Source organism: Oncorhynchus clarkii, chromosome 22, assembly GCF_045791955.1.
Source record: "Oncorhynchus clarkii lewisi isolate Uvic-CL-2024 chromosome 22, UVic_Ocla_1.0, whole genome shotgun sequence".
Taxonomy (NCBI): Eukaryota; Metazoa; Chordata; class Actinopteri; order Salmoniformes; family Salmonidae; genus Oncorhynchus; species Oncorhynchus clarkii.
Window position 1 is genome coordinate 51,644,846 of NC_092168.1, and position 10,750 is coordinate 51,655,595.

The 10,750-nt window shown below is 48.8% G+C and overlaps 1 protein-coding gene across 2 annotated transcripts in view; it reads right to left on the reverse strand.

Moving 5' to 3' along the window:
- Nucleotides 1-3,414, reverse strand: part of LOC139381006 (myosin X, like 3) — a 144,749-nt gene extending 141,335 nt beyond the window's left edge. The window contains exons 1-2 of one of the 2 annotated variants that reach the window (XM_071124232.1): nt 3,259-3,413; nt 1,141-1,328 (exon numbers count right to left, since the gene is read on the reverse strand). In XM_071124232.1, coding sequence (XP_070980333.1) covers nt 1,141-1,328; nt 3,259-3,369 — 299 coding nt within the window. In that variant the 5' untranslated portion in view covers nt 3,370-3,413. Of the gene's footprint in view, nt 1-1,140; nt 1,329-3,258 lie in introns of both variants that reach the window. The other variant, XM_071124233.1, reaches the window with a different exon arrangement.
- Between the last annotated feature and the right edge of the window lie 7,336 nt (nt 3,415-10,750).

Sequence of the window (10,750 nt, forward strand, 5' to 3'; positions counted from 1 at the left end):
AGATCTGGGAAAGGATACCAAAACATTTCTGCAGTATTGAAGGTCCCGAAGGACACAGTGGCCTCCATCTTTCTTAAATGGAAGAAGTTTGGAACCACCAAGACTCTTCCTAGAGCTGGCCGCCTGGGAGAAAGGCCTTGGTCAGGGAAGTGAACAGAGCTCCAGAGTTCCTCTGTGGAGATGGTTGTCCTTCTGGAAGGCTCCCCCATCTCTGAAGCACTCCACAAATCAGGCCTTCATGGTAGAGTGGCCAGACTCCTCAGTAAAAGGCACATAACAGCCCGCTTGGAGTTTGACAAAAGGCACCCAAAGGTGGTCTCTGGTCTGATGAAATCAAGATTGAACTCTTTGGTCTGAATGCCAAGCACCATCCCTACGGTGAAGCATGGTGGTGAGAGCATGATGCTGTGGGGATGTTTTTCAGCGGCAGGGACTGGGAGACTAGTCAGGATTGAGGGAAAGATGAACGGAGCAGATGAAAGATGAAGTTCAGACAGATCCTTGATGAAAACCTGCTCGAGAGTGCTCAGGACCTCAGAATGGGGCGAAGGTTCACCTTCCAACAGGACAACGACCCTAAGCACACAGCCAAGACAACGCAGGAGTGGCTTCGGGACAAGTCCCTGAATGTCCTTGAGTGGCCCAGCCAGAGCCAGACCCAATTGAACATCTCTGGAGAGACCTGAAAATAGCTGGGCAGCGACACTCCCCATACAACCTGACAGAGCTTGAGAGGATCTGCAGAGAAGAATGGGAGAAGCTCCCCAGATACAGGTGTACCAAGCTTGTAGCATCATACCCAGGAAGATTTGAGGCTGTACTGAGTGAAGGGTCTGAATACTTATGTAAATGTAATATTTCAGTTTTTGCGAACATTTCCAAAAACCTGTTTTCGCTTTGTCATTACGGGGTATTGTGATGTCATTACGGGGTATTGTGATGTCATTACGGGGTATTGTTTGTATAATATAACATCTCTCTTCAATATGAGGCTCCAATCCTGCACTATGAACATACATTACATGTGACAAAATGTATAAAAAAAAGCCCATGTATTAAAACTACGTATTGGAGTCTAGTCTCCTGTGACTACAGTAGCTCCTAGTTAATGCTATGTCCCCAAGGCCCTGGTGAACTGACCTGATGAGAACACACTGGCTGTCGTGTCTCTTCCAGAGACAGCGGTAACACTCGTTGGCCACAGCGAAGATATGAGGGGGCAGCTCTCCCAGGTGGTGTCTACTATACAGGTCTACTGCTGCTGGGTCATACAGATCTGGGATCTGCTTGTAGGGGTTCACCGCTGCTAGGATAGAGCCTATGTTGGTCTGAGACAGGGAAGACAGGATATGAGACAGTGGAGAGTTGAGGAGAAGGGAGCCAAGAAGGAGCCACCTGTCTCCTTTAACAGCCGGGCAACGGCACACATTTCAGCAAATAAAACGCATGTTTAAAATAAAACGACAGGTCTGAATTCATTGTTTTACAATTTTACCATGAATTGTTTGAGGTTTGATGTGTTACATTAAATAATTCAGTAATGACTCCAAAAAAATTGCAATAATCCGTTTTTAAATCGTGTCTTACATACAGTAGATAATGTCTGTCTGGGAGGGTTGGACTATAACAGTATCTTACATAGATAATGTCTGTCTGGGAGGGTTGGACTATAACAGTATCTTACATAGATAATGTCTGTCTGGGAGGGTTGGACTATAACAGTATCTTACATAGATAATGTCTGTCTGGGAGGGTTGGACTATAACAGTATCTTACATAGATAATGTCTGTCTGGGAGGGTTGGACTATAACAGTATCTTACATAGATAATGTCTGTCTGGGAGGGTTGGACTATAACACTGTCTTACATAGATAATGTCTGTCTGGGAGGGTTGGACTATAACACTGTCTTACATAGATAATGTCTGTCTGGGAGGGTTGGACTATAACACTGTCTTACATAGATAATGTCTGTCTGGGAGGGTTGGACTATAACACTGTCTTACATAGATAATGTCTGTCTGGGAGGGTTGGACTATAACAGTATCTTACATAGATAATGTCTGTCTGGGAGGGTTGGACTATAACAGTATCTTACATAGATAATGTCTGTCTGGGAGGGTTGGACTATAACACTGTCTTACATAGATAATGTCTGTCTGGGAGGGTTGGACTATAACACTGTCTTACATAGATAATGTCTGTCTGGGAGGGTTGGACTATAACAGTATCTTACATAGATAATGTCTGTCTGGGAGAGTTGGACTATAACAGTATCTTACATAGATAATGTCTGTCTGGGAGGGTTGGACTATAACAGTATCTTACATAGATAATGTCTGTCTGGGAGGGTTGGACTATAACAGTATCTTACATAGATAATGTCTGTCTGGGAGGGTTGGACTATAACAGTATCTTACATACAGTAGATAATGTCTGTCTGGGAGGGTTGGACTATAACAGTATCTTACATACAGTAGATAATGTCTGTCTGGGAGGGTTGGACTATAACACTATCTTACATAGATAATGTCTGTCTGGGAGGGTTGGACTATAACACTGTCTTACATAGATAATGTCTGTCTGGGAGGGTTGGACTATAACAGTATCTTACATAGATAATGTCTGTCTGGGAGGGTTGGACTATAACACTGTCTTACATAGATAATGTCTGTCTGGGAGGGTTAGACTATAACAGTATCTTACATAGATAATGTCTGTCTGGGAGGGTTGGACTATAACACTATCTTACATAGATAATGTCTGTCTGGGAGGGTTGGACTATAACACTGTCTTACATAGATAATGTCTGTCTGGGAGGGTTGGACTATAACACTGTCTTACATAGATAATGTCTGTCTGGGAGGGTTAGACTATAACACTATCTTACATAGATAATGTCTGTCTGGGAGGGTTGGACTATAACACTGTCTTACATAGATAATGTCTGTCTGGGAGGGTTGGACTATAGCACTGTCTTACATAGATAATGTCTATCTGGGAGGGTTGGACTATAACAGTATCTTACATAGATAATGTCTGTCTGGGAGGGTTGGACTATAACACTGTCTTACATAGATAATGTCTGTCTGGGAGGGTTGGACTATAACACTGTCTTACATAGATAATGTCTGTCTGGGAGGGTTGGACTATAACAGTATCTTACATAGATAATGTCTGTCTGGGAGGGTTGGACTATAACAGTATCTTACATAGATAATGTCTGTCTGGGAGGGTTGGACTATAACAGTATCTTACATAGATGCAGTCCTTCTGGTAGCGCAGGTAAAGGTTGTACATTATGGCAGCCTCATGTAGTTCTGCCAGAGTAGACATGTCCTCTACTCCATTAATACTGGTGGGGTGCATAGGAAACACCTTGTCTCTGCTCAGCTCCCCCTGCTGCAGGTACATCACCTGAAACACAGAGACACGACAGGTAGTTAGTTTTACTGCTGCAGGTCCATCACCTGAGACAAGTTCTCCTCAGCCTCCCTCCCCTCACTGTCCAACTCTCTCCTCAGCCTCCCTGTCCAACTCTCTCCTCAGCCTCCCTGTCCAACTCTCTCCTCAGCCTCCCTGTCCAACTCTCTCCTCAGCCTCCCTGTCCAACTCTCTCCTCAGCCTCCCTGTCCAACTCTCTCCTCAGCCTCCCTGTCCAACTCTCTCCTCAGCCTCCCTGTCCAATACCCTCCTCAGCCACCCTTGCAAACTCTCTCCTCAGCCTCCCTCCCCTCCCTGTCCAACTCCCTCCTCAGCCTCCCTGTCCAACTCCCTCCTCAGCCTCCCTGTCCAACTCCCTCCTCAGCCTCCCTGTCCAACTCTCTCCTCAGCCTCCCTGTCCAACTCTCTCCTCAGCCTCCCTGTCCAACTCCCTCCTCAGCCTCCCTGTCCAACTCCCTCCTCAGCTTCCATTGCCTCCCTGTCCGACTCTCTCCTCAGCCTCAATTCCCTCCCTGTCCGACTCCCTCCTCAGCCTCCCTCCCCTCCCTGTCCGACTGCCTCCTCAGCCTCCATTCCCCCCCTGTCCGACTCTCTCCTCAGCCTCCCTGTCCGACTCTCTCCTCAGCCTCCCCGTCCAACTCTCTCCTCAGCTTCCCTCCTCAGCCTCCATTCCCCCCCTGTCCGACTCTCTCCTCAGCCTCCCTGTCCAACTCTCTCCTCAGCCTCCCTGTCCAACTCTCTCCTCAGCCTCCCTGTCCAACTCTCTCCTCAGCCTCCCTGTCCAACTCTCTCCTCAGCCTCCCTGTCCAACTCTCTCCTCAGCCTCCCTGTCCAACTCTCTCCTCAGCCTCCCTGTCCAACTCTCTCCTCAGCCTCCCTGTCCAACTCTCTCCTCAGCCTCCCTGTCCAACTCCCTCCTCAGCCTCCCTGTCCAACTCCCTCCTCAGCCTCCCTGTCCAACTCCCTCCTCAGCCTCCATGTCAAACTCTCTCCTCAGCCTCCCTCCCCTCCCTGTCCAACTCCCTCCCCTCCCTGTCCAACTCCCTCCTCTCCCTGTCCAACTCTTCAGCCTCCCTCCCCTCCCTGTCCAACTCTCTTCAGCCTCCCTCCCCTCCCTGTCCAACTCTCTTCAGCCTCCCTCCCCTCCCTGTCCAACTCTCTCCTCAGCCTTCCTCCCATCCCTGTCCAACTCTCTCCTCAGCCCCCCTCCCCAACTCTCCTCAGCCCCCCTCCCCGTCCAACTCTCTCCTCAGCCTCCCTCCCCGTCCAACTCTCTCCTCAGCCTCCCTCCCCGTCCAACTCTCTCCTCAGCCTCCCTCCCCTCCCTGTCAAACTGCCTCCTCAATCCTCCATTCCCTCCCTGTCCAACTCCCTTCTCAGCATCCATTCCCTCCCTGTCCAACTCTCTCCTCAGCATCCCTTTCCCTCCCTGTCCAACTCCCTCCTCAGCCTGTCTGTCTCCAGAGTGTACGCGCAGCACGTGCGATCTTGTACATCTGCCTTGGTATATTCCCTGTACAAACTCCTTACCCGGTCAACCAGTGGAACTGGTATTAGACTGGATTCCAAGATGAACAGAGAGAGAATAAAGGAGAGAGCTATACATTTCTCTAACGGCGTCACTACAGAGACCCTGGTTCGATTCCAGGCTGTGTCACTACCGGCCGTGATTGGGAGTCCCATAGGGCGGCGCACAATTGGCCTAGCGTCGTCCAGGTAGATCGTCATAGTAAATAAGAATTTCTTAACTGACTTGCCGAGTTAAATAAAGGTTAAATAAAAAGGTGAAATATAATAGTTCAGATCGTTGTTAATGAGTTGGTGTCCATCGTTATAAGGAACTGGACAATATCCTGAACTTAGAGTTGAGGAGTAGAACGTTTTGACAAATAGGAAAGAAAGAAAGTGGAAACTATCAGTAGTCAGTAACATCAGTTCCTGTAATGGTGTGCCCAACACAACACTTACATCAATGTAATAAATCAGGAAATGTGTTATCCATGACATCAGGCTGGCTCTGGCCCATGCGAAACCATTGGCCAATTACAGACATTGGTCGGGAGTCGGGACATTAGCAGCTTGGTCGGGAGTCGGGACATTAGCAGCTAGGTCGGGACAATAGCAGCTAGGTCGGAACGATAGCAGCTAGGTCGGAACGATAGCAGCTAGGTCGGGACGATAGCAGCTAGATCGGGACGATAGCAGCTAGATCGGGACGATAGCAGCTAGGTCGGGAGTCGGGACAATTACAGGCCATTAGCAGCTAGGTCGGGAATCAGGACAAAAGATTGGCTTCCTGCCAGACCCCCACTCCCTCTGGTTGATAGTCACCCAGCAGCGGCCCATCCCATATTAGACGGACGGACGGACGGACGGACGGACGGACGGACGCGCGCGCGCGCACACACACACGGTTCAGTCAGCAGAAAGCCATTACAAATAAAAAATAATATTTGTTGTAGTGTTATTATAGCATCCATACTGATCAATCTAATTGTAAATACAGATGTATTTTAGTCAGAACTTGTAACAATCTGTATTTGCACGAGTCAATCATCAACTATCAGCATCGATGCTCCAGTGTGGCTGTGGTTACCTGAGGCAGCTATAGAGCTGGACAAACACTCAGGGTTCTGATGGAAACATCTCCAGTGTGGCTGTGGTTACCTGAGGCAGCTATAGAGCTGGACAAACACTCAGGGTTCTGATGGAAACATCTCCAGTGTGGCTGTGGTTACCTGAGGCAGCTATAGAGCTGGACAAACACTCAGGGTTCTGATGGAAACATCTCCAGTGTGGCTGTGGTTACCTGAGGCAGCTATAGAGCTGGACAAACATTCAGGGTTCTGATGGAAACATCTCCACTACCCTGTGGAGTACCTGAGGCAGCGTGAGAGGCTGCTGGGTGCTGTGAGTATGAAGAAACCACGACGGAGCTTTGTTTAGCCTGGAGCTAATGAATATGCATGTGGTGGGAGGGGCAGCAGACAGACCCAGCTGTATGGGGATCAATGGAGACCTGCAGGAGAAGTCAAACTGAATACAGAACACAAAACGTGCACACACTAGGGCTGTGCAACAACAAAAAAATTACTGGTCGACAAGCTTGGCACACCTATATTTGGGGAGATTCTCCCATTCTTCTCTGCAGATCCTCTCAAGCTCTGTCAGGTTGGATGGGGAGCGTCGCTGCACAGCTATTTTCAGGTCTCTCCAGAGATGTTCGATCTGGTTCAAGTCCGGGCTCTGGCTGGGCCACTCAAGCACATTCAGAGACTTATCCTGAAGCCACTCCTGCGTTGTCTTGGCTGTGTGCTTAGGGTCGTTGTCCTGTTGGAAGGTGAACCTTCACCCCAGGCTGGAGCAGGTTTTTAATCAAGGTGACGCTTGGCATTCAGGCCAAAGAGTTCATTCTTGGTTTCATCAGACCACCATGCTTCACCGTAGGAATGGTACCAGGTTTCCTCCAGATGTGACGCTTGGCACAACAATTCCATGTGAATCTGATAACTATAATGTGTAGACTTTCCACTGTACAGTTTATGTCATCCTATCATTGATGAGAATGTCTCAGATGACAACCGAACTGACATCATATTCATTAAGTACCAAGCATTATGTTCAACTGGTTGGATTACCAGTATTTATGACTGTCATAAACCTACCCCCAGGCCAACGTCATGACAGCTTCTTCCACTTTCCCTAAAACACGAGTGGCCGTCTACCGCCTGCTACCACAAAAATACTTTCATCCTGCCACCATACAGCATGTGAATGCAAGCATTTCCTGTGACTGTGCTTCAAAACCCAACGTTTACCTGGCTCAATTACCTTCTCAATCTCTTCATTCAAAGACTCCATCATGGACACTCTTACTGACAGTTGTGGCTGCTTTGCGTGATGTATTGTTGTCTCTACCTTCTTGCCCTTTGTGCTGTTGTCTGTGACCAATAATGTTTTTAACCATGTTTTGTGCTGCTACCATGTTGTGTTGCTACCATGCTGTGTAGGCAAGGCAGCAACACATGACATGTTGTCGTCTTAGGTCTCTCTTTATTTAGTGTTGTGTCGAAACTCTTGTTGTGAAATATTCCAAAAATATACTCACTCAATACTCTAAGTCTCTCTGGATGAGAGGAGAGAGCGTTCTCTCTGGATGAGAGTAGAGAGCGTTCTCTCTGGATGAGAGTAGAGAGAGTTCTCTCTGGATGAGAGTAGAGAGAGTTCTCTCTGGATGAGAGTAGAGAGAGTTCTCTCTGGATGAGAGTAGAGAGAGTTCTCTCTGGATGAGAGTAGAGAGAGTTCTCTCTGGATGAGAGTAGAGAGAGTTCTCTCTGGATGAGAGTAGAGAGAGTTCTCTCTGGATGAGAGTAGAGAGAGTTCTCTCTGGATGAGAGTAGAGAGAGTTCTCTCTGGATGAGAGTAGAGAGAGTTCTCTCTGGATGAGAGTAGAGAGAGTTCTCTCTGGATGAGAGTAGAGAGAGTTCTCTCTGGATGAGAGTAGAGAGAGTTCTCTCTGGATGAGAGTGTCTGTTAAATGAACATAACGTCAAATGAAGCAACAATAACAGGGGAAATGATATCCCCTAACCCCTGTATTATGTACTCCCTCCTGTAGGTGGAGCCAGTCCCATGACTGAAACATTCCTGTGATTCCTGCTCAGGATTCCTGAGAGAGACACACACACACACACACACAAAGACAACCCCTAGTGACCTCAGAACATTCTTGGAGGATATGATGACAACATGTAAGAATGAAGATTAGATGGGGGAAGATGGGTAGGAATGTGGGAGGGATGGATGGGCAGGGGGAGACGGGTAGGAGTGTGGGAGGGATGGATGGGTAGGAGTGTGGGAGGGATGGATGGGCAAGAATGTGGGAGGGATGGATGGGCAGGGGGAGACGGGTAGGAGTGTGGGAGGGATGGATGGGCAGGAATGTGGGAGGGATGGATGGGCAGGGGGAGACGGGTAGGAGTGTGGGAGGGATGGATGGGCAAGAATGTGGGAGGGATGGATGGGCAGGAATGTGGGAGGGATGGATGGGCAAGAATGTGGGAGGGATGGATGGGCAGGAATGTGGGAGGGATGGATGGGCAAGAATGTGGGAGGGATGGATGGGCAAGAATGTGGGAGGGATGGATGGGCAAGAATGTGGGAGGGATGGATGGGCAAGAATGTGGAAGGGATGGATGGGCAGGGGGAGATGGGTAGGAGTGTGGGAGGGATGGATGGGCAGGGGGGAGATGGGCAGGAATGTGGGAGGGATGGATGGGCAGGAGTGTGGGAGGGATGGATGGATGGGCAGGGGGGAGATGGGTAGGAGTGTGGGAGGGATGGATGGGCAGGGGGGAGATGGGTAGGAATGTGGGAGGGAATGGTGGGCGATGGGTAGGAGGAGCCAGTCCCATGACTGAAACTAACACATTACAGGTTATAGACCTACAGAGCTGGCAGGGCCTTCGTCCAGCCTTGACCTCTAACCCCTGAACCCCAGAGATCAGTTCCAACTGTGATATATGGTGTTTAGCTCTGTCACACCACACTGCCCTCTGGTTAGAACTCCATCAGGAACTCCCCCTAAGAGACATCCTTAAGCCCAACCATAACCTGCTTAATCGTCTACAACCAACACAACCAGACATCCTGATATTTCCTAGGAAAACAGGAAGAGGAAGGACCCAGACAACCACACATGAAGCTGATGCCCCTTGCAAATAGATCAACTCTTCTCTAGTCACTGATTAACATGGTGGGGTCAGATCACTGCCTTCATGCCGTCTCCATGGTAACATGCGGAGTGGTGTATGGTTGGGTGGGGTTGGATAGCAGCCAGCCAGGAAGTTGGCCTACGGTATTGGAGCTGATCTGCATTAGACTTGGTCCCTTTGTGACAGTACAGTTACTTGGTCTGCCCTAGGAGAAACTAGAGTAGAAACCACACTAGGCTAGAGTAGAAACCACACTAGGCTAGATTACAGTAGAAGCCACACTAGGCTAGAATAGAAGCCACACTAGGCTAGATTACAGTAGAAACCACACTAGGCTAGATTACAGTAGAAGCCACACTAGGCTAGAGTAGAAGCCACACTAGGCTAGAATAGAAGCCACACTAGGCTAGAATAGAAGCCACACTAGGCTAGAATAGAAGCCACACTAGAGTAGAAACCACACTAGGCTAGATTACAGTAGAAACCACACTAGGCTAGATTACAGTAGAAGCCACACTAGGCTAGAGTAGAAACCACACTAGGCTAGAGTAGAAACCACACTAGGCTAGAGTAGAAACCACACTAGGCTAGAATAGAAGCCACACTAGAGTAGAAACCACACTACTACTCCTGCTTCCTGTTTACAAGCAGAAGCTCAAACAGAAAGTACCCGTGACTCGCTCCATTGAGTTAAGCTGTGACCATGTAAAGAAACTCAGTACATCAGCAGAGTTAGCTGTCACTAGAACACACATGCTGTTCATATTTACATCCACCCTCAGAACAGCACAGGCCTCCAGAAATAGCATGAAGCCTGGGGTATGGGTGAGGTGGACAGCTGGGGTACAGACCCTAGGAATGGGGACGGGATGGGGCAGGGGTCATGGTCCTCTGGGCCAGCTCTGAAGGCCTGGGGATATGGAGCTGCAGTGCATGATTAGCTAAACATACCAAGAGCAGTCCAAGTTCAAAAGCTAAACGTATTTACAGTAAAAGGGCATCTTTCAAGAACAAACAGCAGCTGAACCCAAAGACTTCACCCCACAGCCGACTGCCTTCCTCACTCAACAGGATATCCTTCAGACACAAAGGTCTCCCTCCAGGCCAACAGATAAGTTCAGCATGGCTTGAGTAGAGTCCATTCCTACTATTCTCATCACACAAACTGCTAATCACCGTACTGCTAATCACCGTACTGCTAATCACCGTACTGCTAATCACCGTACTGCTAATCACCGTACTGCTAATCATTACCTTCTGAAAAACGGTGCATAGATTAGCATACATTACAAGCTGGTCAGTGAAGGTCTGATGCTGGCCAGTGCTGATGCTGGTCAGTGTTGGTCTGATGCTGGTCTGATGTTGGTCAGTGTTGGTCAGTGTTGGTCTGATGCTGGTCAGTGCCGGTCAGATGCTGGTCAGTGCCGGTCAGATGCTGGTCAGTGTCGGTCTGATGCTGGTCAGTGTCGGTCTGATGCTGGTCAGTGTCGGTCTGATGCTGGTCAGTGTCGGTCAGATGCTGGTCAGATGCTGGTCAGATGCTGGTCAGATGCTGGTCGATGCTGGTCAGATGCTGGTCAGATGCTGGTCAG